This window comes from Staurois parvus, unplaced genomic scaffold (genome assembly GCF_062004578.1).
Source record: "Staurois parvus isolate SC_StPar_1 unplaced genomic scaffold, SC_StPar_1.0 ptg000182l, whole genome shotgun sequence".
Classification (NCBI taxonomy): domain Eukaryota; kingdom Metazoa; phylum Chordata; class Amphibia; order Anura; family Ranidae; genus Staurois; species Staurois parvus.
The window spans coordinates 57,505-85,233 of NW_028317978.1; the positions used below are offsets into that span (position 1 = coordinate 57,505).

The window sequence follows — 27,729 nt, forward strand, 5'->3', positions numbered from 1 at the left end:
CCCGATATCAAATAAGTCTAGGAAGCCAACACACATTCCTGGTAGAATGAGGTGTCAATGGAAACTGTGAAACTACTCTTTTTAGACTATGGTGTCCGTTTATGAACCAGCGGTAATAGCTCGCTGCTCAGTTCTCCGGCATTCTCGGAGAACACAGTTCTCCTGTGAATGCCTTTTATGAAGCAGTTCTCCGAACAAAGGGAAAACGGTCTACAAACGCTGGAGAACGGTCTACAAACGCTGGAAAACAGCTGATTTTACTATAATCTCACGAGATTACAGTAAAAGATCAGTTTACTAAACAGAGGTAAATTATTGCTGCTTAGTTTGCGGTCCCTCCGATTCTCCAGCTCTGGGCTGAAGAATCTGGACGGAGAACACAGATCTCCAGTGAAGGGCTGAACATGTTCTCCGCTGATCTCCTGAGTGTCATAAACTGTGAATGACGAGAGAGTAGCTGCGATCCTTGGAATCGCAGCTATTCTCTGTGTCATAAACGGACACCTAAGTCTGAGAAATAAGGTGATGGATCCATCTAGAAATGGCAGATGTGGAAGAGGAGTGAACCCTCTTTGGACCTTCAAGAGGAATCCAACTGATGAATAGCAGCAGTCGATTTAAGGTAACACGTGATATCACGAACCCCATCAAAAGCGAAAGAGCCTTGTCCCTCTGCATCTGTGAGTTAGGACAGAAAGATGGTAACAAAATTTCCCGGTGAGATGTAACAAAGAAACTGGCTGAGGCCATGGAACCACCTTGCCACAGTGGATAACCAGAAAAGGTTCCTTACAGGAAAGGGCAGCCATTTCTGAAAATACCAAAAACAACCTTCCATCTCAGAAGGACTAAAGGAATATCCATGAAGTGGTCAAATGGAAATTTCTGCAATACAGAAAACAACCAGTTGAAATCCCATGGAGTCAACTAAGTACTGACTGGTAGAACAATGCAAATGATGCCTTGTACGCAGGAACACATCAAGGAACGTGAAGTCAGTCAGTCTCTGGAAAAAAAAGAAAAGAAAAAGACAAGTACCCAAAGCCAGTCCAAGATCAACTCCAGACTGGAGAAAAGCCAGGTTGTGAACATGCATGAAAAGGATGAAATCCCCTGGCCAAATAAATCTTCCTTGAAGCCACCTTTTGAAGAGGGCGCAAGGGGGAGGGACCAAGCTGTGCTCTGTGTGTCTTATGGAGTGAGCATGTATAAATGCATCCAGAGCAAGTGGCTTGCTTTGGGGGTATTTGGCAGGGGGAGGAGCCAGGAGTGCTAGCAGGGGCCTCGAAAGGAGGATTGTGGCTGTTCTGTGCAAAACTATTGCACAGAACAGGCAAGTATCACATGTTTGTTATTTTTAAAAAGACAAAACTTTGTACCTATACTGTAACTTTATTGTGTCACTAAACCCACATCATAAAAAACAATCAATCAAATGTTGTTTTACATGCTGTTCATACTCAGTCACTAGAAGATTTGTTTTCTGTATTCTGCAAAAATCCTGGCTGATCCTGCTTTTCTCTATCTCCCACTTCGGTCCTTGTCCCCAGTGCAGCTGGGGATTTTGCAGAGCAGTGCTGGCAACTCCGCACATGCTCAGTTTTCAGTGAGTTTCTATTCTGAGCATTTTCTCCCTATCACAGCTGAGCAACCCATGTTACTAATCACACATGCAGACGTTGTTTCCCAAACACAGGGCCATTTACCAAGAAGATAATGCTCCGATTCAAACAGCTGGTGTTCTCAAATCATGGTCTGGTGAACAATCAGACAAAGCCTTGCACCTGCCCCAGGCGCCACAGTCGCTGGTCCTCAATATCACAGAACCACTATGGTCAACCCCTGCCTAATGGGGAGGGGTTATGCCATGGAGGGATCTTCCTATTTTTTTTTTGGCAGTGTCCAATCACCTTAAGATAACAGCATAACCTTATCGCAATGGACATAAAAGTGGTCTGAAACCTGTAACGCACAATAGAGAAAGGAAGGGTGTCCTTTTCCTTTTAATAACTTACCTTTGATTATGAAGTGATAAAAGACTGGTTTTATGTTCTTGCTTTCAATTAAAAAAAAAATACCTGTTGGAGGTGGTGGTAGATTAGCAGGAGCTCCTGGTCCACCATGGTGAAATCCCAAGCCCACGGGGTAGTTGAATGGAGTATGGGATGCAGTCATGTTGGGGGGTGTTGGAGGCTGACCCATTAACATAGATGATCCTGAAGCTGAATGAATGGTAGATCCACGTGCGGAATGGTGGGAAGCTGGAGGGAAGAAATTGGTTCCAGAAGGAGCAGGAACACCTGATACATTCATAGGAATCGAAGGTGGTATATGTCCTATCACTGGTGATGGCGTTAAACTAGTAGCCGTTGGGATCTGGACTGTTTGCTTGAACGGTTGACACTGTACAAATCCTGCAAGATAATGACATAATAAAATCTTAGTACATATATTACGCGGCTTAATATTTATGCCATAAACAATTTTCAGTCCTATTGTACCTGAACGTTTCTGAACCTCTTTGAATTTTGAGAAGTAAAATTCACTAAAAGCCAGATTGAATTTCACAGCATTGCATGATTCTAATACAACCGTTGTCAAAACTCAATTCAATGTACCCCTTGCAATGTCACATTTAAACATTACTGTTGACTAATGAATACAGACATACAGTTAAGGTCCATATATATTTGGACACAGGCACAATTTTAATACTTTTGGCTTTGTATGCCACCAGAATAAACAAACAAATCAATCCAAATGAGTATGAAGTGCAGACTTTCAGCTTTAATTCAAGGGGTTGAACATGAATATTAAGGACAAATTTTAGGAACTGCAACCATTTTTAAACACAGTCCCTCCATTTTCAGGGGCTCAAAATGCAATTGGACAAATGAATATAATCATAAATAAAATGTTAATTTTTAACATTTTGTTGAGAATCCTTTACTGGCAATGACTGCCTGAAGTCTGAAACCCATGGACATTACCAAAGACTGAGTTTCCTCCTTTCTGATGCTTTGCCAGGCTCTCACAACAGCTGTCTTCAGTTGTTCTTTGTTTGTGGGTGTTTCTACCTTTAGTTTTGCCTTCAGCAAGTGAAATGCATGCTCAATTGGGTTGAGATCAGGTGAGTGACTCGGCCATTGCAGAATATTGCACTTATTTTCCTTCAAAAACTCCTGGGTTGCTACTGCAGTGTGTTTGGATCATTGTCCATCTGTACTGTGAGACGCCGTCCAATCAACTTTGCGGCATTTGGCTGAATCTGGGCTGACAGTATCTCTCTAAACACTGCAGAATTCTTCCGGCTGCTTCTGTCTTCTGTCACATCATCGATAAACACCAATGACCCGGAGCCACTGGAAGCCATGCATGCCCATGCCATCACACTGCCTCCATGTTTTACAGATGATGTGGTGTGCTTTGGATCATGAGCTGTTCCAAGCCTTCTCCACACTTTTTATCTTCCCGTCATTCTGGTACAGATTAATCTTAGTTTCATCTGTCCAAAGAATGCTTTTCCATAACTGGTCTGGCTTTTTTTTTCTTTATTTAGATGTTTTTTGGCAAAGTCTAATCTGGCTTTTTTTATTCTTCAGGCTTATGAATGGTTTGCACCTTGTGGTGAACGCTCTGTATTTGCTCTTTTGAAGTCTTCTCTTGATTGTAGACTTTGACAATGATACGCCCACCTCCTGGAGAGTGTCCTTCACTTGTCTGGATGTTGTGAATGGGTTTTTCTTTACCATAGAGAGGATTCTGCGATCATCTACCACTGTTGTCTTCCGTGGACATCCATGCCTTTTTATGTTGCTGAGCTCACCAATGTGTTCTTCTTTCCTCAGAATGTACCAAAAACTGTTGATTTGGCCACTCCTAATGTTGTTGCTATGTCTCTGATGGATTTGTTTTGTTTTTGAAACCTTACAATGGCAGGTTTCACTTGCATGGACAGCTTCTTTGAACGCATGATGCAGGTTTACAGCAAGAGATTCCAAATGCAAATACCACACTTAGAATCAACTCCAGACCTTTAACCTGCTTAATTGATATAGAAATAACGAAGGAGTAGCCCACACCTAGCCATGAAACAGCTTTTGATTGAACTGTCCAATTACTTTTGGTCCATTGAAAAAGGGAGCATGGCTATTCTTAAGAGCTGCAATTCCTAAACCCTTCCTCCAATTTGGATGTGCATACCCCCAAATTAAATTTTGTGCACTTTCAGCCCATATCCATTATATAACTATAGCTTGAAAATGTTTTGGTAAATACCTGAAAAGAACTAAAATTGTGCCTGTGTCCAAATATAATTGGACCTAACAGTACATAAACCACTCACACTTCAATGCCAAACGGCACTGCATACATTTTTATTTTGGGGAGAAATTAGGCTTTCCTTTGGCAATATTGCCCTGCAAAAATGCATTTATTTTTTATAGCAGAGGACATTATAGATGTGCTTTTCCCTTTCTAAAGCAGATTACAGAAAGAAGTCAAGAGATTGCATATTTGTTTTATGGCGTAAATCAGTGTTTCTCAACCTGCACAATCTCAAGGCAACCCATTATAAAAATGTAAAAAACTATTCTACACACATCCATTACACCCAACGTTAGAGGTGATTTATTCTTACAAAGCAAATACTCCTTTGTACACTCGTACCGACTAGTAATCTAGTGCATCTCTCAGTTTCTCTCTCTCACTCTGCTAATGTGACCCCAGTGCTGACAAAGAGGGGCAGAGGAGGTGCAAACAAGGATGATGTGCATGCACCCAACGTCCTCCTTATTAACTGATGATAGCATTGGCTGTTAGGATGCTGGCAGCTAGAAGGTTTAAAAGTGCACAATGAAAACCTGTGGCTTTGTGTACTAAAAGGCAAGATTGATCCACCTGCTGGCTTGAATACAATTTTTGTGTATTTTGCCAAGGCCCCCCTGAAAAAGCCTGAAGGCACCCTCGTTGAAAAAGGCTGGCCTAAATTACAGTAAGATATGCAATATATATGGAAATTTCATGCTTGACTTCAGGTATTAAAGGGCAGTTGAATGTTAAGCACACAATCCAATTTCTGAAAGGCCTCCTTTCTAAAGACCTGATCTTGTTCATGTTAAATGTGTGCCTGTATTGAAAAAGAAAGATGAAGGTAGTCACTACAAAATGTTTAACTTAATAATTTAAAAAAAAAAAAAAAAAAAAAAAGGTGCTGAACCACTGGCATCAGTATTTTCAGAATCAGTGATCTGGAAAAAAAAAAGTCACTTAACTAACATGACAGCCAAACAAATAATCAGCGGGAAAAAGGTTCTGGAACTTGAATGTAAATTCATTACAAGAGTGAGAACAAAAAAAAATAATTGAGAGCTCATTAGCTGGCTCAGGTCAGGCTGCTCACAATAGACAGGGCTACCCTCCAGTGGGTACTTAGCTGGTTGCCAAAAAAAAACAAAACGCACCAATGGAAGGAGTGCCGAATCATATAGCCTGTAAGAAAAAAAAAATCAACGCATTTCGGGGACCATAAAACACTCCATCAGGGCCAAACCATAATACACAGATTTATTATATCAGTAACATCTATATCTATTATTCCATGATGATGGAGGAGTGCTCCCATAAACTCACTGGGATTTTTTTGTTTTTGGGGGGGGTGGGGGCAAACCAATAAATTAATTTGGACTCATCATTTGCTCTAGTGTTCCTGCCACTGGTGTATGGATCATCTGGTCAAGGAGAAATGTAGTAGTTTGAGCATGCCCACAAACACGGGGATCTGCCATAATCGGGGAACAGCTGTCTTATAGGTTCTGCCACTCTGTGAACTTAAGCTAAAAAAAAAAAAAGTAGAAATGACAGAGGATTTGCATTAAGGCTTAATGTGAAGCTCCAGAGTTTGTTATGAGCAGAGAAAGCTGTGTTCTGAGCTTTCTCCAAGTTTTGTTTTCCCGAATCGGGGCCTGGAGTTTGAAGGTTCTAAAGTGTCTTGCATGGGACGGAACCTTCAATGCTGTGTCCATACTTTGCTGAGACACATGCAGCCTGTGTGAGTGCACAGATGTGCAGGATCATTATACGCCTAATCAGAGCTACTGCAGTTGTTGCCATTCGGAGACACAGCCGTAGTACGTAGTGGTGCGCATCAGCCAGGAGAGGTGACCTTTTTGGGAGACAATCCCTATGTTAGGGGGACTTCTTGCCCACAGGACTGGGACAGCTACGTGGGTCCGGAGAGACTGAGAAAGTGGAGGTGACTAGCGAGTCCACAGAGGAGGCTGGAGGTAGTCCTGTGTTCCGGAGTGTGTGAGAACCCTGGATGTTGGGAAATCCCTATCTGGAGACCAGGAGTGGGCCTATACAGCAGGCTACCAGGCGTTTAAAACTGAGACTTGGACTGATGTGGACTCACTTAAAAAAGCTCACTACACTGAGTATAATCACTCAATTTCATAGGGTAAATCAATCTCATTTACATTCCCAATCTCTCCCTAAATCTAATGGTCTTTGGGAGATGCATTTTATTCATTGTGCAAATCACAAGAAGTCATGTAAATATTTGCATATCGTGGGAAAAAAGCAAACTAATACTTCATGATTTTGTGTGTTTTGGGGAGTATGTGAAAATATGATTAAAATGCACACCAGCCTGTCTGCTAGATAAATAGTATAAGTGAAACCAAGAGGCTGGTTTACAAGCTTTACAAATTCCCTGTTTTATGTGTTTCTTAGTATGATTCTGTTAGCAATAGAACAGTTGTCTAGGTGTGGTCTGTGACCGGGCTTAGGTAAACCATTAAAAGCATCGGAATCTTTACACTCTGTAAAAAGATCATTCAAATAAGTGGAACAACAATGATGAGTCAAGAGAGTTTAATCTGTAATCAAGGCCTTTGCAGTGCATATCTACTGGCAATATGTTGTATCCAGCATTATAGTGCCTGGCAATACCAACGTCATATGCAAGATGATACAAGTTATAGAATGGGGTCACAAAATCATGCAACTTGTTGTACAATAACCTTGTTTAACAAAAACATTTTGAAATCACTAAAATTGGTAAAAATTATCTGTATCAGCATTGCACCAATCTTTTTTTTTTTTTTCTCAAACCACACAAGAATAAGAACCCACCTTTCAGAAAGTCAAGCAGACAGGGACAGAGAAGTTCTCTCATTAATACACTTGTCTGCAGCCTGGAAGTCACAGGCCAGGAGAAACTTATTTCTCTACTGCTATTATAACTCCATCTCCTTGTAAAGAGTGGGCACAAAGAGCCAACACAGGGGAATTGTGTTCAAACAAAACCACATCAAGGACCTGCAGAAATCTCCCACAGCCACTGGAGTGTTTGGCAACAGTTGGCGGATTAAGCACTTGAGATGTGACCAGTTCCCCACCCACCTGCCACCAGTCTTTCAGCGATCTAAATGCATAGCAGACAAAGAGTGACAGACCTCATGCAGAAATGATGCTACTAAGCGCCTACATCGAGCAAGTAAAAGCAATTATGGGAGAATTAAATGGTAAAAGGGGCACAGCTTGCTCAAGTAGAAGAATTTTAAGGGATTAAATCCTACATTCTCTTAAAATCAGACAGTAATACAGGTTTTAAATTATTCTTTCAAAGTTACATTGCACATAAAAGAAGTGACACCTGCAATGCAAGTAGGTTGCTAATCTTTTATTAATAAAAAGCTAAACCACATGATTCTTGAAGGTTCTGCCAGAAGGCTGGATTAAATAAACTGAAACTACATACATACCTAGCAGCCACCTTGTCAGACACCTCTCCCCCCCACCCACCCCCAGCCCCCACACACAGCTTACAGCCAAGTGGGGATTACAGAAACCCAGATCTCTCCCATCCTTTCTCTGACCCGCATAACATAAAACAAGCTGCTCCATCTACCATAACAAATGTGCTACTTCCTTTTTGTTGCATATTATCTTTCTGCATGCCTAAAGGGAATCTAAAGATGAATGTTCTGAATTGAACAAGCAGACATAAAACCTATTCATGCAACATTTTTTCATTAAAATCATTCAATGTAATTTCAAGTTATCTAGAAGCTTTTTGAGAGGAAGAGAGAACTTTTTGAAAGGCGGAAAGAGTAGTGAGCTGCTGTTCGTGTATTTACCAATTAACAGGCTCAGAGTGTGCCCTAGACCCAACAGTACTGCATTGTACGTCTTGGACCTGGGTGTGCTGTCTGAAAGGTGATTCTAGACAACAAGGCTAGGTAACCTGAACTGCCTATCTTTTGGAAGGTTAGACAGGTTACATTCATACATTTAAACTCTGTATTTAGCTGCCTTCTTAGAATTTAGCATCACTAATATTAAGAATTTTGACTTTTTTCTGTAACCTTTGTACTTTGGAGTACAGTACAGAACACAGAGTGGATAACTATAGCCCTAGACCCCAGACCCTTCCCCCGCCCACATCAGAATGTACTCCCATAACCCCACTTTGTGAGTCCTCAGTTTCTTAGTAAGCAATGAAGAGTAACACAGGATCAGACAGGGAAAGTGCCCTTTACTGTACTTCAAGGTATGAAATTTACAGGCAAGTCAAAATTCCTTTTATCTTAATCTTACAGTACAGGATACAAGCTGGATATTCACGTAACCCTGGATATCCCAAAGCAATGAAAGAGGGATGGGCAACAAAAAGGCCCAAAAAAAACCAAAAAAAAAAACCAAGAGACTAAGACCCAAGAGTGCAGATGAAAGAATCTTGCGGTTGAAGGCTGCCTCCGTAGAGGCCTGGACATGCACCTGGTAAAAAGCATGAACCAAAAACCAGACGGCCACCTTAAAAATCTGGTTAACAGATGCTTGGTATCTGAAAGCCCAAGAACCACCAACAAATCAGATGGATTGAGTATGTTTAAGTGCTGGTGGTACCTTATTTTGAGAGCATAAGCCTTCACAATGAGTCATCTTATCCACCTAGCAATAGTGTAATTAAAAGAAGGATGTCCTTTACAAGACCCTGTTGGCAATACAAAGAGTTAATTTTTCAGACAGAGAATCCACACTGGAGGGAAGGCATATATTAACCTGAATAGAATGCATAGAATTACCAGGGCATCTGATGCCAGTGCTAGAGGATCATTGGTTCTGGCCACAAGGCCAGTATTTTGGATAATTTTTACCTGTACTGTAAAAACGCTAATAAAACGCTAAGCTTCTAAACGCTATACAACAAAACGGTATTTCCAGCGATTTTTATCCAGCGGTTTTCCCAGTGTTTTTTGAGCTTAACAAAAAAAAAAAAAAAACACGCTAGTGTGCATGGGCCTAAAAGAAAAAAAAATGTGTTTCTATGTATAGTTTTTAACTGTATATGCATTAAAAACTTAGGGTTTGAAAAGAAAAAAAAAAAAAAGACCTGGTGGCAGCCCTGCAAATACGGGAAACCGCTGTTTGATGCTGAAAAGCCCACAAGGCACTTGCAGGTTTAGCAGTATGCTTTGACAGGAGATGGTGGAAATCAATCCTTGAAAAACAGAAGATTATGTGAATGTTTGTCTGAGCCACCTAGAAAGGGTGGGATGAAAAGCTGGTGCACCCTTTAACTGGGAAGTTACAAAGGAATTCAGATTTTCCAAAATGGATAGACTCACACAGCCCAAACCACAACCAGACAATGGAGGGAAATTTGCTGTTGGTAAACTAGAAATGGAGAGAGGGACAGAAGAACTATTTCCTGGTTGAGATGAAAGGCAGACACTTACTTGGGCAATAAGGAAGTCCTGGGCCTAAACACCATCTTGTCCTAATACAAAACCAGAAAGGGTACTTTGAGGGACAAGGACACCAGTTCAACCAGTCGCCTTGTAGAAATGATGGCTACAAAAAAACACTGAAAGGAATATCTCAAAATGGGTTCAAATTGTACATTCTGAACCACAGAAAGAACCAGATTCAGGTCCCATAGTCACAGGAAAATAGTAGGGTAAAATTAAGGAGTGAGAGCCTAGCTGATTCTGGCTATCGGCACTACCAATGGTCAGATTTCTGCTTTTTCTATCCCGTTTCAAAGACTGATCCAGATGCAGCTGCAGGAAAGGGAGGATTCACCCCACAAAGAAACTCCTGGGGTGGACGCCCCAAGACTCACACCAAGTGAAGTATGGCTTTTACTTCCAATGACAGACCTTGCATACAGCAGACTTCCAACTATTTAGAATTGTAGGAATTACAGACTCAGAAATGCCCCTGTCCCTCAAAACCTTGGCCTCAGCAGCCAACTTATTAAAGCAAAACTACCATGAATCGGGATGGGGTACATAAGAGATGTCCTGGTGATCTGGCAGTGCCATTGGAGTATCTGCCAGAAGTCTTGCCAGGTCGGCATTCCACATCCACCTCCATACCTGGAGCAATAAGGATTATCAAAATGTTCTCTGTCTCGATCTTGCAAAGTAGACAAGGAAGACATTTCATGGAGAGAAAGCATAGAACAGGGTGTACTGATCCCACAGAACCACCAGAGCATCCACTGCTTGCCAACTGTATATACCTACAATGTACTTCTATAAATAATTGAAAAACTTGAACTGAGACTCCTTGTAGTGTTTCAATAAAATCACCTGGTTACAACCAAGGATACAGGTGAATCCTAATATATGCAATCCTATCTTATTTGATCATCAAAATCATAACATTCAAGATAATTTGTGCAGAAGATGATAGACAAAAAACGTTTTGTGCAATTGGTGATAATATCAATGCATTAGAGAAAAAAAAAAAAAAAAAAAGGGAAAACAAGATAGCTAATAAACAGTCTCATAAGTTTCTCAGGTGCCTGTGTTTCACCCAAGTAAGCTATAGGACTAAAAGACACCTTTCCTTTACCCTTGTCTTCCCAGATCTCCCCACCAGGTGTTGCATTCGCCAGATCTCTGTGACCTTTTCTAATGCTATACAGCAGTGATGGCGAACCCGTGGCACGCGTGCCACAGCCGGCACGCCGAGCCTTATCTGTGGGCACGCCAGGAGAATACCGTATTTTTCGCTCCATAAGACGCACTTTTTTTCCCCCAAAAAAGGGGGGAAAATGTCAGTGCGTCTTATGGAGCGAATATAGAGCGGCCGGTCCGGTATTTCCACCGCCACCGTGTCAGAATACCGGGCCGGCCGCTCAGCTCTGCAGTGGGACCGTACCTGTCCCTCTATCCAGCGGCACGCTGTCTTCCCGGCTTCTGTAGTGTGCGTGACAGCCGGGTCCCAAGTGCGCATGCGCAAGAAGCAGTGCTCTTTGTGAATGGTAAGGCGGTACCTGGGACACATGACAGATCCCAGAAGCCGCCGGACCAATCACAAAGCGCAGCGCTTCTCGCGCATGCGCACTGGGCATCCGGCTGTCCGACGAGCGCCCACACTACAGAAGCCGGGAAGACAGCGCGCGGCTGGATAAAGGAACAGGTAAGATAGAAAAAAAACTCTGCGGAAGTAAGAGCGGGTACCTGTCAAATTCAGGTACCCGCTCCCCCTCCCTCCCCAAAGGTCAGCAGTCATCTGCACTGTCCGCAGTCTCTGGTCATCCCTGTGCTTTCCGCAGTCTCTGGTCATCTCCTGTACTGTCCGCAGTCTCTGGTCATCCCTGTACTGTCCGCAGTCTCTGGTCATCCCTGTACCGTGTCCGCAGTCTCTGGTCATCCCTGTACCGTGTCCGCAGTCTCTGGTCATCCCTGTACCGTGTCCGCAGTCTCTGGTCATCCCTGTACCGTGTCCGCAGTCTCTGGTCATCCCTGTACCGTGTCCGCAGTCTCTGGTCATCCCTGTACCGTGTCCGCAGTCTCTGGTCATCCCTGTACCGTGTCCGCAGTCTCTGGTCATCCCTGTACCGTGTCCGCAGTCTCTGGTCATCCCTGTACCGTGTCCGCAGTCTCTGGTCATCCCTGTACCGTGTCCGCAGTCTCTGGTCATCCCTGTACCGTGTCCGCAGTCTCTGGTCATCCCTGTACCGTGTCCGCAGTCTCTGGTCATCCCTGTACCGTGTCCGCAGTCTCTGGTCATCCCTGTACCGTGTCCGCAGTCTCTGGTCATCTCCTGTACCGTGTCCGCAGTCTCTGGTCATCTCCTGTACCGTGTCCGCAGTCTCTGGTCATCCCTGTACCGTGTCCGCAGTCTCTGGTCATCCCCTGTACCGTGTCCGCAGTCTCTGGTCATCCCTGTACCGTGTCCGCAGTCTCTGGTCATCTCCTGTACCGTGTCCGCAGTCTCTGGTCATCTCCTGTACCGTGTCCGCAGTCTCTGGTCATCCCTGTACCGTGTCCGCAGTCTCTGGTCATCCCTGTACCGTGTCCGCAGTCTCTGGTCATCCCTGTACCGTGTCCGCAGTCTCTGGTCATCCCTGTACCGTGTCTGCAGTCTCTGGTCATCCCTGTACCGTGTCTGCAGTCTCTGGTCATCCCTGTACTGTGTCCGCAGTCTCTGGTCATCCCTGTACTGTGTCCGCAGTCTCTGGTCATCCCTGTACTGTGTCCGCAGTCTCTGGTCATCCCTGTACTGTTAATTAGTTTGCACTACTGTACGAGTTGTTTTTTCTAAACCAAAAGCTCTATATTCAGGTTTCATTGCAGTGTTGGCACTTTGAAAGAAATAAGTTGGTTTTGGGTTGCAGTTTGGGCACTCGGGCTCAAAAAGGTTCGCCATCACTGCTATACAGCCTTCCAATTCACTTCTTGGCTCCAGCCCAGTTATGCATTTATTAAAACCCCCATTTTCCTTCAGTTCCAATACCACCATTACCAAGAATATAAAAAAAGAAAAGCTACCATGCGGTATTCTTTATTAAAATAAGTTAAATTAATCCACAAGTGTGCAATTACATTTAACCACTAGCCTACAGGGCACTTATACCCCCCTTCCTGCCCAGGCCAATTTCCAGCTTTCAGCGCTGTCACACTTTGAATGACAATTGCGTGGTCATGCAACACTGTACCCATATTACATTTTTATCATTTTTTTGAGACAGATAGAGCTTTATTTTGGTGGTATTTAATCATCTCTGGGATTTTCATTTTTTCTTAAACAAACCAAAAACCACTGAAAATTTTGAAAAAAAAAAAAGTTTCTTAGTTTTTGTTATACAATTTTGTAAATAAGTTATTTTTCTCCTTCACTGATGTGCGCTAATGAGGCTGCAGTGATGGGCACTGATAGGCTACACTGATAGGTGGCACTGATGGGCACTGATGAGGAGGCACTGGTAGGTTGCACAGATGGGCATTGACAGGCATCACTGATGGGCAATGAAAGGCAGCACTGATACATGACACTGATATATGGCACTGACTGGCACTGATAGGCGACACTGATATATGGCACTGACTGGCACTGATAGGCGACACTGATAGGTGGCACTGATGGGTGACATTGAAAGGCAGCTCAGATGGGCACTGATATGTGGCATTGATGGGCACTGGCACGTGGCACTGATGAGCACTGACTGCTGGCACTGCTGGGGCTACACTGATCATCAGGGCACACTTATCAGTGCCCTGATGATCAGTGTACATGTCCCCTCCGCGGAAAGCCGATTACAGGCTCTCCTCACCTCTCGAGCTGTCAGCGTGACAGCTCGAGAGGAGAGAAATGCCGATAACCGGCATTTCTGTGTTTACATGTGATCAGCTGTGATTGGACACAGCTGATCACATGACCGAGCTGAAATCTTCGGCTCTTTCCGTGATCCGCTGTGTCCAAGGGACACAGCGCACCTGCGATGGCCGCGCTACGCGCTCCCTGAGCCGCGCATGCACGGTGAGAATGGAAGGACGTCATATGACGTCCTATCAGAACGAGAGAACCACCTTGCACCCGTCATTGTACTATATGCCTATGATATGAATGTCAACACGGATATAGTAAAGAAAACGCTTTTGTGAGTTAGGGACCTTAGATTTAGCATCTTAAGGGTAAGGATTCATGTGAATTCACAATATATGTAAAATGCTGCATAAATTGTTGGTGCTATATAAAATACCTGTAATAAATAAATAATGCAAGTAATATATGAAAAAAGATAGGGTTGGTGAGCTCAAATAGTGTTATGAGCAGACCGAGGTTTTCCATTAAAAGAGAAGTATGGGAATTTTTTTTAAAATTATACTTATCTAGGTGGATGCAGCATCTGATCCTTGCGGTTTCTAAGGGTGAGAACTGAGCGAGCAAACACCACTGATCGCTCAGTTCTCCCGTCTGCTAAGAGCAGAGAGGCGGACTGTCAACCTCAGGTTCTTTGCTCTGCACCCCAATAGCGCTCACTGGAATGCTGCGCTGTGGAGGGAGAGGGATCAGTTGGCTCAGCCTCTCAGCGGAGCATACAATTCGCACAGTCTCACCACAATTGGACAATAGAAGACTGGAAAAACATTGCCTGGTCTTAGGAGTCTCGATTTCGGCTGTGACATTTAGATGGTAGGGTCAGAATTTGGCATAAGCAGCATGAAAGCATGGATCTATCCTGCCTTGTAACTGTTCAGGCTGGTGGTGGTGATGGTGTAATTGTGTGGGGGATATTTTCACAGCACACTTTTGGCCCCTTAGTACCAATTGAGCATTGTATAAAATGTTCATTTTTAATATTTTGTTGAGAATCCTTTACTGGCAATGACTGCCTGAAGTCTGCAACCCATGGACATTACCAAAAATTGGGTTTCCTCCTTTCTGATGCTTTGCTAGGCTCTAACTACAGCTGTCTTCAGTTATTTTTTGTTTGGGGGTCTTTCTGCCTTTAGTTTTGCCTTCAGCAAGTGAAATGCATGCTCAGTTGGGTTGAGATCAGGTGAGTGACTCAGCCATTGCAGAATATTCCACTTATTTTCCTTCAAAAGCTCCAGGGTTGCTTTTGCAGTGTGTTTTGGATCATTGTCCATTTGTACTGTGAAGCGCCATCCAATAAACTTTGCTGCATTTGGCTGAATCTGGGCTGACAGTATATCTCTAAACACTGCAGAATTCTTCCGGCTGCTTCTGTCACATCAATAAACACCAATGACCCAGTGCCACTGGAAGCTATACATGCCCATACCATCACACTGCCTCCACCATGTTTTACAGATGATGTTGTGTGCTTTGGATCATGAGCTGTTCCAAGCCTTCTCCACACTTTTTCTTCCCGTCATTCTGGTACAGATTAATCTTAGTTTCATCCGTCCAAAGAATGCTTTTCCAGAACTGGTCTGGATTTTTTAGATTTTTTTTTGGTAAAGTCTAATCTGGCTTTTCTATTCTTCAGGCTTGATTGTAGACTTTGACAATGATGCGTCCACCTCCTGAAGAGTGTCCTTCACTTGTCTGGATGTTGTGAATGGGTTTTTCTTTACCATAGAGAGGATCCTGCGATCAGCCATCGCTGCTGTCTTCCGTGGACGTCCATGCCTTTTTTTGTTCCTGAGCTCACCAGTGCGTTCTTCACTCAGAACATACCAAACTGTTGATTTGGCCGCTCCTAATGTTGCTGCTATCTCTGATGGATTTGTTTTGTTTTTGAAGCCTTACAATGGCTTGTTTCACTTGCAAAGACAGCTCCTTTGAACTCATTATGTAGGTTCACAGCAACAGATTCCAAATGCAAATACCACACTTAGAATCAACTCCAGACCTTTTACCTGCTTAATTGAAGAAATAATGGAGTAGCCCACACCTGGCCATGAAACAGCTTTAGATTCAATTGTCCAATTACGTTTGGTCTTTTGAAAAAGGCGGGATTGGCTACTCTTTAAGAGCTGTAATTCCTAAACCCTTCCTTCAATTTGGATGTACATACCCTAAAATTAAACCTGAGAGTGTGCACTTTCAGCCCATATCCATTATAGAACTATAGCTTGACTATATTTTGGTTAATACCTGAAAAAATCTAAAATTGTGCCTGTGTCCAAATATATATGGACCCAACTGTATATAGTGTGGACATTTTTGGTTCCTACATCATTTTCACTTCTCTAATCTATGGCTAGACTGAACCATGAAGTCCTGGCCAGGACAGAATCCATTCTACCTCTCTTGCCACAGTGAGAAGTTGATTTTTTCCCCAATGATTTATGTAATCCACCACTGTGGCACTGTCCAACTGAATCTCCATCAGATGAACCTCAAGCAAGATGGTTCAATACTAAAGAGACAGCCCATAGCTCCAGGATGTGGATTGGGAGACAAGACTTCTCCTCCAATCAAGTCTCCTGCACCAACAGGGTGGCAAGGACTCCTCCAAAGCCTGACAGGATGGCATCCATTGTGAGAATCCTCCAAATGATGTGAAGGAAGGTCTTCCCCCCAACTCCAAAGCAAGATTCCTAAACCACCAAGCCAGATACAACCTAGTACTTTGTGACAAATTAAAATCGGTCTGTCTACAGTCTGGATTGACTTGTCCCATAATGACAGAATGCTACATTATAGCGTTCAGGAGTGAAACTGGGCAAATTTAACTGCCTTGAAACAGGCTACCAACCGCCCAGGACTCAAAAGCAGAAGAGAATCTGGCTGTTCCTGGACTGAAGATTTAGAATCTGAAATGGTGAGTCTAAAGTTTCTCCTGTTCAAGGAACACCCTAGTTAGGACTGTATCCAAATTATCAAAACAATGATCAGGTCCAGCACAGATTTATGAAGGTTCAGGATCAACCTGAGCTGCTATAACATCTGCACTGGCTTCTGCCCACCTGGCGAGCAGACCTCCGTGCGATACGTCCGTGGCTTGTGGGGACAAGTGTGAGTACATCCCGCTGGTCCCCCTGCTACCGTGCGTGCCAGCGTGTGGCACGTTGCCATATAAATATTCATGCGAGTCCTAGTAAGATTTCTGACTGGTTGATGCTGGTTACAATCCTTTATATATTCTGATAACAGCTGCACAGTCAAAGCCACTTTGATTTCGCACTAACCATTTCATAACAGCATGCTGTCTAAATATACCATGATGGAAATGCCACAAGGTTTGATAAAGCAAAAGTCACAGCCAAGAAGGAGTAAAGGGCAGGACCTGGCAGCAAGAAGAGGGCTTTAGAAAGGGCTTCCAACTAAAATGCTCTATACCAGAATAGCAAGTGTCTTGTTTAGGCAGGGCACTGACAGATTCACAGTATAAATAGATCACTTCTGTACAAAATCATAACCAAAACGGATACAAGACTAACAAACACTTGGGGGAAGTAATAGCTTATCAGAAGACTTCTTGTCTCCACAAAGAAATAACAAAAAAAAAAAAATGCAAAAAAGGAAAGTCTTTGTGGCCTTAGGAGTTTTAAATGATGCAAGGCTGGAAACAGCACCAGTATAGTTTAGGAGTGTTCGCATACTGCATCAATCTGAGATGAAACAGTCTCCTTTCATTTGGAAGTAATAACAGCAGAGTGTATGTGGGAAGGCAGAAGAGGGTGATAGAAGGCCCTTGTGGCCTCTGCGATCAGAGTCTGCAAATAACTGTATTATTTGGATTATTAAGTCTTGCACAAACACAATAAAAACCTCAGCCAAAAGGAAAGAGGATCCAGCCACACCCACTGGAATTAAAGAGGACCCCAAGAGCACAGGGCACCACCAGTAGGCTCACTGTAAGCAGCTAGAGAGCTGGTCTTAGAGTGTGAGCTGGGGGTAACCAGCACTATTCCCCCATGTCTAAAATGAGACCTGTTACGACTACTTGGTGTAAGGCAAAGTATAGGCTCAGGGTAAGAGGCAACGCACTCACAAAACGCAGATGAGGGTCGGATGGCTGCAGGTGATCAAAGTCACCGTAGGAGGGCAGCAGGAACGGATCAAAGATTAAGGTTTCACATGGCTTCTACAAGCAAGAGGAGCTGAGGATGCTTCAACAGTGTATGGCGGGAAAGAGAGCACAGGATGTGTGTGATGCACTAACCAGAAGATATCAGCGCTCAGTACCAGAGTTATCCCCTTCTGCGACAAGATCAGCAGTAACGTGGAATATTGTCACTCAGCAGTCTAAAGGAGAAGTACAGCCAAAGTTTGTTTGGCTGTGCTTCTCCTGTGGATCACAGGAGTGCAGTTCATGACCTCACTCAGCTGGTCAAGGCTGGGGAAAGATCCCGACTTTAACCACTTGCCTACTGGGCACTTACACCCCCTTCCTGCCCAGGCCAATTTTCAGCTTTCAGTGCTCTCACACTTTGAATGACAATTACTCAGTCACCTTTGGTAAAAATAACACAAATCGGTGCATATTACTTGGTCTGTGTGAAAGCTATAGAACCATTCATTGAAAATTGATAACACCTGATCACACCTGATGTATCGATTGCTTATCTAATTTCTTGAGGCCTTAACAAGCCAGGACAGTACAAATGCCCCCCAAATGACCCCTTTTTGGAAAGTAGACATTCCAAAGTATTTAGTAAGAGGCATGGTGAGTTTTTTGAAGTTGTAATTTTTTTCCCACAATCTTTGGAAAAATAAAATTTTTTCCCCCCCACAAAATTGTCATATTAACAAGTTATTTCTCACACACAGCAAAGTCATACTTGCAACTACACCCCAAAATACATTCTGCTACTCCTGAATATAACGATACCAAATGTGTGAGACTTTTCCACAACCTGACCACATAGAGTTCCAACATGCAAGGAGCACCATCAGGTGTGCTAGGGACATAAATTACATATCTAATATCTTGACTACCTATTACACTTTTGAAGGCCCTGATGCACCTGGACAATGGAATTACCCACAAAATGACCTCATTTTGAGAAGCAATGGTCCAGGCAGCAGGCAGGGACGTGGTCAGCGACATCAAAAGAAATTGTCCAGACAGCAGACAGGATTATTGTCCATAGTCAGTACAGGAAGCAGGCAGAGATATTGTCAGCACAGACAAACTATTGGTCCAGGCAGCAGGCAGAGATGTGGTCAGCAGCCGCCAAATGAATTGTCAAGGCAGAGACATGGTCAGCACAGCCAAAATATGAGTCCTGGTAGTAGGCAGGAACAAGGTCCATGGTACAGGTAGCAGGCAGATTTGTGGTTAGTTCATGCGGCAGGCAGCGGCATGTTGGCAATAAGTTGGCAGCAGGCAGAAATATCAGGCTAAGGTCCTCGGTCAGGTAAAGCCTGGGCACCAGGGTAGAGGCTTCGTCCCACCCATCTCTTCAAAGCCTCTGGTCTAACAGGCCCTTTTCCGGGAATTATAAAACCCGGAGAAAACCAAAACCTTAGTTTTTTCCACTCCGAAAAACTATTCTGAAGCCCCTCACATATGTGAGACTCCAGGGGTGTTATCTGGAAACATACTACTACAGTAGCAAAGCAAAAGATTAGTCCAAGCGGTGGGCAAAAAATGTGGTCAATTAACAAGCCGAGGTCAGTTTAGATGGTAGGCAGAAACATGGTTGACAGTTTAAACGGCAATCAGAGGCATTGTCAATAAACAGGCCAGGGTCAGTTCCAGAGCAGGCAGAGATATGGTCAATTTAGGTGGCAGGCAGAGGCGTGGTCGAATAACAGGCCAGGGTCATTTCAGGAGCAGGTAGAGGCATGAGGAGTGAATGGCACGAAATTCAGAATTACTTTTACCATACTTCACTAATAATGTAGAGAAGTATGGTAACGGCAGAAACAGTCACCTATGCAGAGGCCTTGTTGGGAAGGACACAGGACAATAAAAACTGGTGTCTCGGCTAACTTCTCTTCTGGAGAACACCCGACATTTTTTTTCACATCTTTGACCTTTGACGGGGGCAAAATGTTCTGTGTTCATCTGGGAATCCTGGCTGGGCAATAAAGGGGGAGATGTTAACTGCTCCAGAGTTATGGGAAAGCCATACCGGGTTTTGAAGGGCATATGGAAGAGCAGCATGGGTCCTAACCCTTTGGGGCTGAGGTGACACCCCACTAGTATCTGGCCTTTCTTGAGGTTCTCCATTTCTTGTGGAAGCCACTGCTCTACTAGTGGATGCCACTGTGCTACTTGTGGAAGCCTGCTCCTCACCAAAATGCCTTCGTTTTGGTAGCACACTTACCTGCTCCTCCAATTCTGGAGCAGACCCACTGCTTGAAACAGGCTCGTAATCCAAATCAGAATCAGACTCTGAGAGCTCTCCGCTGCTCTTGTTGGTCATGGTTAAGATTTGGTAGGCCTTCTCACAGAAAAATAATTTTTTGGACAGATGAGGCTGCACTGCTGGGTGCTGACAGAAATGTACTGATGGGCGCTGATGTTAAGTGATAAGGCTGCACTAATGGGCACTGATGTGCAATAATGCACTGCACTGAGGCTGCACAGATACTGTCACTGATGTGCACTGATGGGTGTTAATGAGGATCCACTGATAGGGTGGCACTGATGTACACTGATAAGCTGCAGTAATTAGCTGCACTGATGTGCACCGATGAGTTGCAGTGGTAAGGCAGCACTAATGGGCACTGATAAGCTGCAGTGATGAAGCAGCACTGATGAGCACTGATAAGCTGCCTGCAGTGATAAGGCAGCACTGGTGGACACTGATGAGCCCTCACTAATGGGCACTGATGGGAGCTGATGTGCACCGATGGGCACTGATATGCTCAGATGGGCTAGGACGAGCACGGATATGCACAGATGGGCTAGGACGAGCACGGATATGCACAGATGGGCTAGGACGAGCACGGATATGCACAGATGGGCTAGGACGAGCACGGATATGCACAGATGGGCTAGGACGAGCACGGATATGCACAGATGGGCTAGGACGAGCACGGATATGCACAGATGGGCTAGGACGAGCACGGATATGCACAGATGGGCTAGGACGAGCACGGATATGCACAGATGGGCACCGACGAGCACGGATATGCACAGATGGGCACCGACGAGCACGGATATGCACAGATGGGCACCGACGAGCACGGATATGCACAGATGGGCACCGACGAGCACGGATATGCACAGATGGGCACCGACGAGCACGGATATGCACAGATGGGCACCGACGAGCACAGATGGGCACCGACGAGCACAGATGGGCACCGACGAGCACAGATGGGCACCGACGAGCACAGATGGGCACCGACGAGCACGGATATGCACAGTTGGGCACAGACAAGCACGGATGTGCACAGATGGGCACCAACGAGCACAGATGTGCACAGATGGGCACCGACGAGCACAGATGTGCACAGATGGGCACCGACGAGCACAGATGTGCACAGATGGGCACCGACGAGCACAGATGTGCACAGATGGGCACCGACGAGCACAGATGTGCACAGATGGGCACCGACGAGCACAGATGTGCACAGATGGGCACCGACGAGCACAGATGGGCACCGACGAGCACAGATGGGCACCGACGAGCACAGATGGGCACCGACGAGCACAGATGGGCACCGACGAGCACAGATGGGCACCGACGAGCACAGATGGGCACAGACGGGCACAGACGAGCACGGATGTGCACAGACGGGCACCAACGAGCACAGATGGGCACAGATGGGCACCGACGAGCACAGATGGGCACAGATGGGCACCGGCGAGCACAGATGGGCACCGACGAGCACAGATATGCACAGATGGGCACCGACGAGCACAGATGGGCACCGACGAGCACAGATGGGCACCGACGAGCACAGATGGGCACCGACGAGCACAGATGGGCACCGACGAGCACAGATGGGCAACGATATGCACAGATGGGCAACGATATGCACAGATGGGCACCGATATGCACAGATGGGCACCGATATGCACAGATGGGCACCGATATGCACAGATGGGCACGGATGTACACAGATGGGCACCAATGAGCACTGATATGCACTCACTGGCGAGCCTTGATGAGCACAGATAGAGCACCGATGAGCACGGATAGGGCACTGATGAGCACACTCACAGTTTAGAAACCAATTCTCTCCTTTCCTCACACTCGGTATTGGTGGTACAGAGCAGACAGTGATGACTGCTGCTCTGATCAAAGAGCAGCTATTGTCAGAGAGAACTGAGCTGTAAGTATGCAAGTATGATTTAGGGGAAATAAAAAACGAAAACACATACTTCTCTTTAAGTAAATGAGCTATCTCCCGATGCTTGGCCTGACCAGCCTAATCACAAAGAGTTTCAAAGACAGTGAAAGCGCCGAAGCAATATGAGCGGCTCTGGACCTGGAAAGCACTGCCCAGCTAACTTTTACCAGAATAAAGTCTGGAAAACATATTGTGCCCCTTAGCGGTGGGTTTCCAAATAAGTTATCACACATGGGGGGTCTACTGTAAAGGCTGCAAGAAGGGCAATCCACAAACATACAGAAATAACAGGACATCTTCATAAACATGGGGACATCTAGTGGCAACTACAAATATTACCTTACCCCCACTAGAACTTGGTCTGCCCTTTGGCCAGCTAACAGTGGGCAATAAGTCCCACTTTACCGACAGCATACTACAATCTGAGAGGAAACATACAAATACATTAAATAGAATGTATAAACAAACAGTGCAGCGCTCAATACAAATCAAACTGATAATAAACAGAAAAATCCCACTCGTGAAAATTATACAATAAGTGAAAATAGATAATTAATATTTGAACGGTATTAAAGAGTCTGTAATGAAGTTCAGATCAAATCAGTCTCACATGCCGTGATGAAATCAAGAAACTTCCAAAATAACCAGTTTGACACCATCCACTGACATGTAAGGCTTACTGGAAGGATTGTGGCCCCCTATTAAGAGTGGTCAAACAGCACTCTAATAAGATATTGGTAACATCATTGGTAAATGGTCCTCCAAAGACAGCCAGAAAGGGTGACAAAGAATGGTCTGGAATGAATGAAGCCGGAACTCGCATCAAAGTACTGTATTTATTCAGGAGGTTCCCTGCAGGGCAGTCAATGACACAGCATTTACTTTTTGCTCTTGGTTTCAACTTTTGTCACATTCTATTTTCATCTTCATCTGGCAATTACTTTCCTTTCTCTGTTCTGAAATAGTGTGTCATGGACTGCCCTGTAGATTTTACGTGTAGGTATCCTAGATCATACTAAGTTATCATTGTCAATAACACAATAGCATTGGTTTCACCTCAACATTTTCCCTACTTTGCTACACCATTTGATCATTCTCACCTGGTACACCTGGTTGTGGCTGTTGTGCTGGGTAAGGCGGCCAGGGTCCAGCCCTCGGATAGGCATTAGAATGTGGGACAGAGGCAGGCTGGAATGGGACAGATGGAGGGGGACCCATTGTTGTGTGCGTCGGTTGAGGCATAAATACTGAAGGCACTGGTGGTTGAGGTGGAAATCCAGTGCTAGCTGGAGGTTTGGATAAAGCCTACAAATTAAAAAAAAAATAAAAAATCAATGCATGAATTCCAACAATTGTCTACCCAGATTCAATATGCCAAAACTAGATGATGAGATAAGTTAAATATATTTATATGCCCTCCAAACACCTTTAGGGACTATGTCGATTGATTTTAGGCTTCTGTTAATTGCTTCTGTTTGAGAGGCTTCTGAGATCATTCAATTTAGAGACAGGGTCATTTCACCTGTAGTTAATCTACTCCTGACTTGCATTTGATATTTCAAGCTTGTTTTGCATTCCTTTAGACTTTTATAGGAATGCAAAGCCCATTTGACACAAGCAAAAGCCTGCAACACAGCATATTTAGAAGACTAAAAATGATTTAGTACTCACTGTAAAAACCTTTTCTCGGAGTTCACTGAGAGACACAGAAAGAGGGAGAGATATAGAGGGAGAGATTATTTGGGTGCTAGGTAGGTTAAAACATGCAATTCAGTACATCTGTGGTGGTGGGGGAAGACCTGCAGGTACTATGGATCTCTACCAAGTATCAAAATATATAAACAATTCCAATGTAACAACACAACATTCCTCAGACGTTCTCACTTAATACTGTGGGCAATATTCTACACACCATCAACTGTTAACCACACTTTACAATCTAGGTTGAGACTCCTTAAGTACAAACATCCCTATTGCAGGCCTTGCCATTTTCCTATAGCAAGTTTCCTGTGAAGGCAACTGTGTCCAAATCAGCAGTGGCTGTTTAGTTCTGAATTGCAAGTTTTAACCTATCCAGCACCCAAAGAAACTGCTGAGGAAGCGGTTCATCTGCAAAACGTGTCGAGCGAATGATTGAAGCAACACTTAGCAATTAGCAGTCACGTTGGGAGTCTTGGAACCCTAGATGAAACTATGATACATTATTGCCCAAGGGTGCTTTTTATTACTTTGGATGAAAACTGAAAATCAGTCATTTAAATTCTAGATCAATAAAACTGTTTTTCAATTTTATATTTGATTTTCATAACCTAAAAAAGTCTGTTTCCAAATTTCAATTAAATGAAACATGCCATACTTACCTGCTCTGTGCAGTTGTGTTGCACAGAGCAGCTCCAACCTTCCGCTTCCTGGGTCCCCCGCCTATGCTCTTGGCCCCTCCCTCCTGTCCCCAGAGCAAGCAACTTGCTATGGGAGCATGCAAGCAGGCTCACTCCTGAGCCACTGCTCTGCATGTCCATGCACACATATACACACACACACACACACAGAGCGGCAGCTCAGCCCCGCCCCCTCTCCTCATTGGCTCCCACTGCTATCTCAGCCAATGAGGGGAGAGTGACCAGAGAGCCGAGACTGTCGTGCACACAGCTGGATGGCGATGGGTCTCAGGTAAGTATTAGGAGGGGCAGAATTCTTTATTTAAAAATGGCAATAGGAATCAAATTTGCACTCAGCTTTGCCAACTTATTATTGGCTGAATGGGAGAATAAGTATGTATGTAATTAAAGATCTCCCATTTTACAAGAGCCTAATTGATGATCTCTTCTTTTTTTGGCAAGGTAGTGAGCATAGGTTTCCATTAATTCTTGTATAGGCTGAACAACAATAACATTAAGTTAGCTTATCAGTTTTGATTGTAATATGATTCACTTCCTGGATGTCACAATATTTAGAATTACTGATAGATTATACACTAAAGCATTTTTTAAGGCAGCAGATAGGAATAGCTATTTAGATAAGAATAGTGGTCATCATCCTATCTGGCTAAAGAATATTCTTAAAGGCCAAAATCACTAGGGTGAGGAGAAATTGTACAAGAGACAATTATTACTTTGAGCAGTCTCAGATATTAAAGCAAAAAGTTTATGGATCAGGGTTACTCCTCTCAGGATATAGATAAGGTGGTACAGGGTGTGGCTCTAATTCCTAGGGAGAAATGGATGCAAGATTCAATGACAGATTATGGCAATGATAAGCAGGATATATAGCAACAGAGATTTATTTAAAGATTCCATGCGCAGTACAGAAAGGTGGAGATTTTTCAGACAATGGGCAATATTGAAAATGGAGATGATGTTAGAACCACTCCTTCTTAATAAACCAGGATTTATATATAGAAGAACCTCAAATTTTGCGGATAGAATAATTTAAAAAAATCCTTGATCCACCAAAAAAGCAACTAATCTTTCTGAACTGTAAAGGTTTTTTTTCCCCAAGGAAAGTGCAGGGCCTGTAGAACTAACACTGTTAATAGAAGACATGACATATTTGTCTCTGAAAATACGAAAAGTAATATATGACCAGTGACTTTATTTCATCCGATATAAAACGCATGTTGTATATGTAAATCAGTGCAATATGATTGACAGAACACATATACAGCTCCTTAAAAAAGTATTCATACCCCTTGAAAAATATTCCACATTTTGTCATGCAACAACCAAAAACAAATGTATTTTATTAGTATTTTATGTGATAGACCAACACAAAGTGGCACATAATTGTGAAGTAAAAGGAAAATAGTAAAGGCGATTAAGGTTGATTTAAAGTGTTGCCCAGGTCTGCTTCCCACTTGGAGACGTAGGGAAGTGTGTGAGAGCCCATGGTGTCTGTTAAGGCTGTGTAGAGATCAGACACTAGGCCTTTTAGGAAAGGGTCCTTACGGCAGAGTTTTCAAATGGATGTAAGCATTTGAGAGAGTCTTGTTGGCATTTAAGGAGTGGTGTATTTCAGTAGAACAGAAAATCTCAATGGATAGTTGCCAGTGTTTCTGCAACGATTTAATGCCGTCACAGGAGTTTGTCGATATTTTTAGTTCCAATTCCCGCCACCAATGGAATGCCAATGGGTTATCATGAGTGGGAGGAAATTGGGGCGTATCCAGAATGCCCTAAGAAGGAAAATAGAGGAAAATCAGGCGAGCAGAGAAATTCAGAGTCCCACAGGCACAACAAGTGTAATAGGATCAGGTCGGATTAAAAAGGCTGAGAAAGGGGTGGATCTCAAAAGAGGTTGTACACAGGAAAGAATGAGCATTCTGAAATTGCCAGGTGAGCCCAAACTGGCATTTGAGATAGCGTGAAGGAAACATGAGGTGCAATTTGTGCAGCAACATAATAGGATCTGAGGTTAGGAATAGCCAGACCCCCCCACTGCCATTCACCGGTACAGTGGAAATGGGAGTTTAAAGCTTCTGAGTAAGAATAACTCTTGAGCAGTGTCTAGAATGAAACACAGATACTCCAAGTAATGAATCTGTTTTAGCACTGTCTTCTGAAGGCTCAAGAACCAAACTCTTGCTAGACCTGGATGGTTTCATCTATGTTTTCGGGCAGAACCTGTGCAGACTTTTCCCTTAAAATTAGGTTGTCCAGGTATAACACAATCAGGATGCCCTGGGACAGAAGAAAGGCTAACACAATGGACAGCACCTTCGTGAATACTCGAGGTGTAAAAGCAATGCCAAACATTAAGGCTGAGGGACACACAGCAAAAGGAAGAAATTGCCGATGTGCTGGAAAAATAGGGACAAGTATGCATCTTTGATGTCCACAGAGGCCAGATAGAGGGAGGCTGTGGCAGACCTCATGTATTCCATGCTGAAAATTTAGGATCTTACGATCCAAGATAGGGCAAATTGGGCGATAACACCCTGCTCAACAAAACCCAGGAGTTGCTGTATGGAAATCTACAGTACCTATCTGTGACGCAAGTAGGCTGGAAGACCTGAACAGAGGAGGAAGCCGAGTATTTAATTCTAGCTTGCAGCCCTGGAAACCACCTACTGCATTCAAGTATCAAAGATTCTGGCTGTCCGCAAAGGCAGACTTCTGCCCACTTTGGGAAGTGGGGCCTCATGCACAGAGACAGGGTGTCAGGCTTGGGTTTGGCTTTGAAAGTTGATGCCTGGGAGTAACAAAAGAAACTCTTCTTAGCATTTGAAGAGGGATGATCCTTCTTGCCCTGAGCCATAGGCTTCTTCTGCTGGAGCAGAGGAATAGTCTTGCCCCTGCTAAAATCCTTGATAAAAAAAAGTGTCCAGGGCAGCTATGAAGAGTTGCTGCCCCTTAACAGGGCATCCTTTTTGCATGCCGATTACAATACCCAATGCTTTAAATACAGATACCTCTTCATGTTCATTAAATGTAGATTCATATAGTAAATGAGGAGAGACCTTATTAAAAGTTAGGAATCATCCTAAATAGTTAATGGATTCATTCTCATGGCTTAGCCAGGTCAGCTAAAGGCTGGCAGGCAAGTGTCACAGCCAGGGCAGGTTGCAAGGCAGGGCTTACCAAAGAGAACAGGGTTTTAGTAATGGCTTCCAATCACCTGTCGATGGGGTCCTTAGCATAAACAATTGCTACACAATTACCATTCCTTTTCAAACTGCAGGCACTGTATTTTTTTTATAAATTCAAAGCAATATGGCAACTTGAAGGCATTCTGTACATAACTGGTATACAGAATGGCCCC

At 44.0% G+C, this 27,729-nt stretch overlaps 1 protein-coding gene across 2 annotated transcripts in view; it reads right to left on the bottom strand.

Annotated features, from left to right (window-relative positions):
• SEC31B (SEC31 homolog B, COPII component) overlaps positions 1 to 27,729 on the bottom strand; it is a 186,995-nt gene that overhangs the window by 46,823 nt on the left and 112,443 nt on the right. For both annotated transcript variants that reach the window (XM_089677220.1, XM_089677218.1), the window contains exons 20-21: positions 23,073 to 23,277; positions 2,079 to 2,414 (exon numbers count right to left, since the gene is read on the bottom strand). In XM_089677220.1, coding sequence (XP_089533346.1) covers positions 2,079 to 2,414; positions 23,073 to 23,277 — 541 coding nt within the window. The remainder of the gene's footprint in view (positions 1 to 2,078; positions 2,415 to 23,072; positions 23,278 to 27,729) is intronic.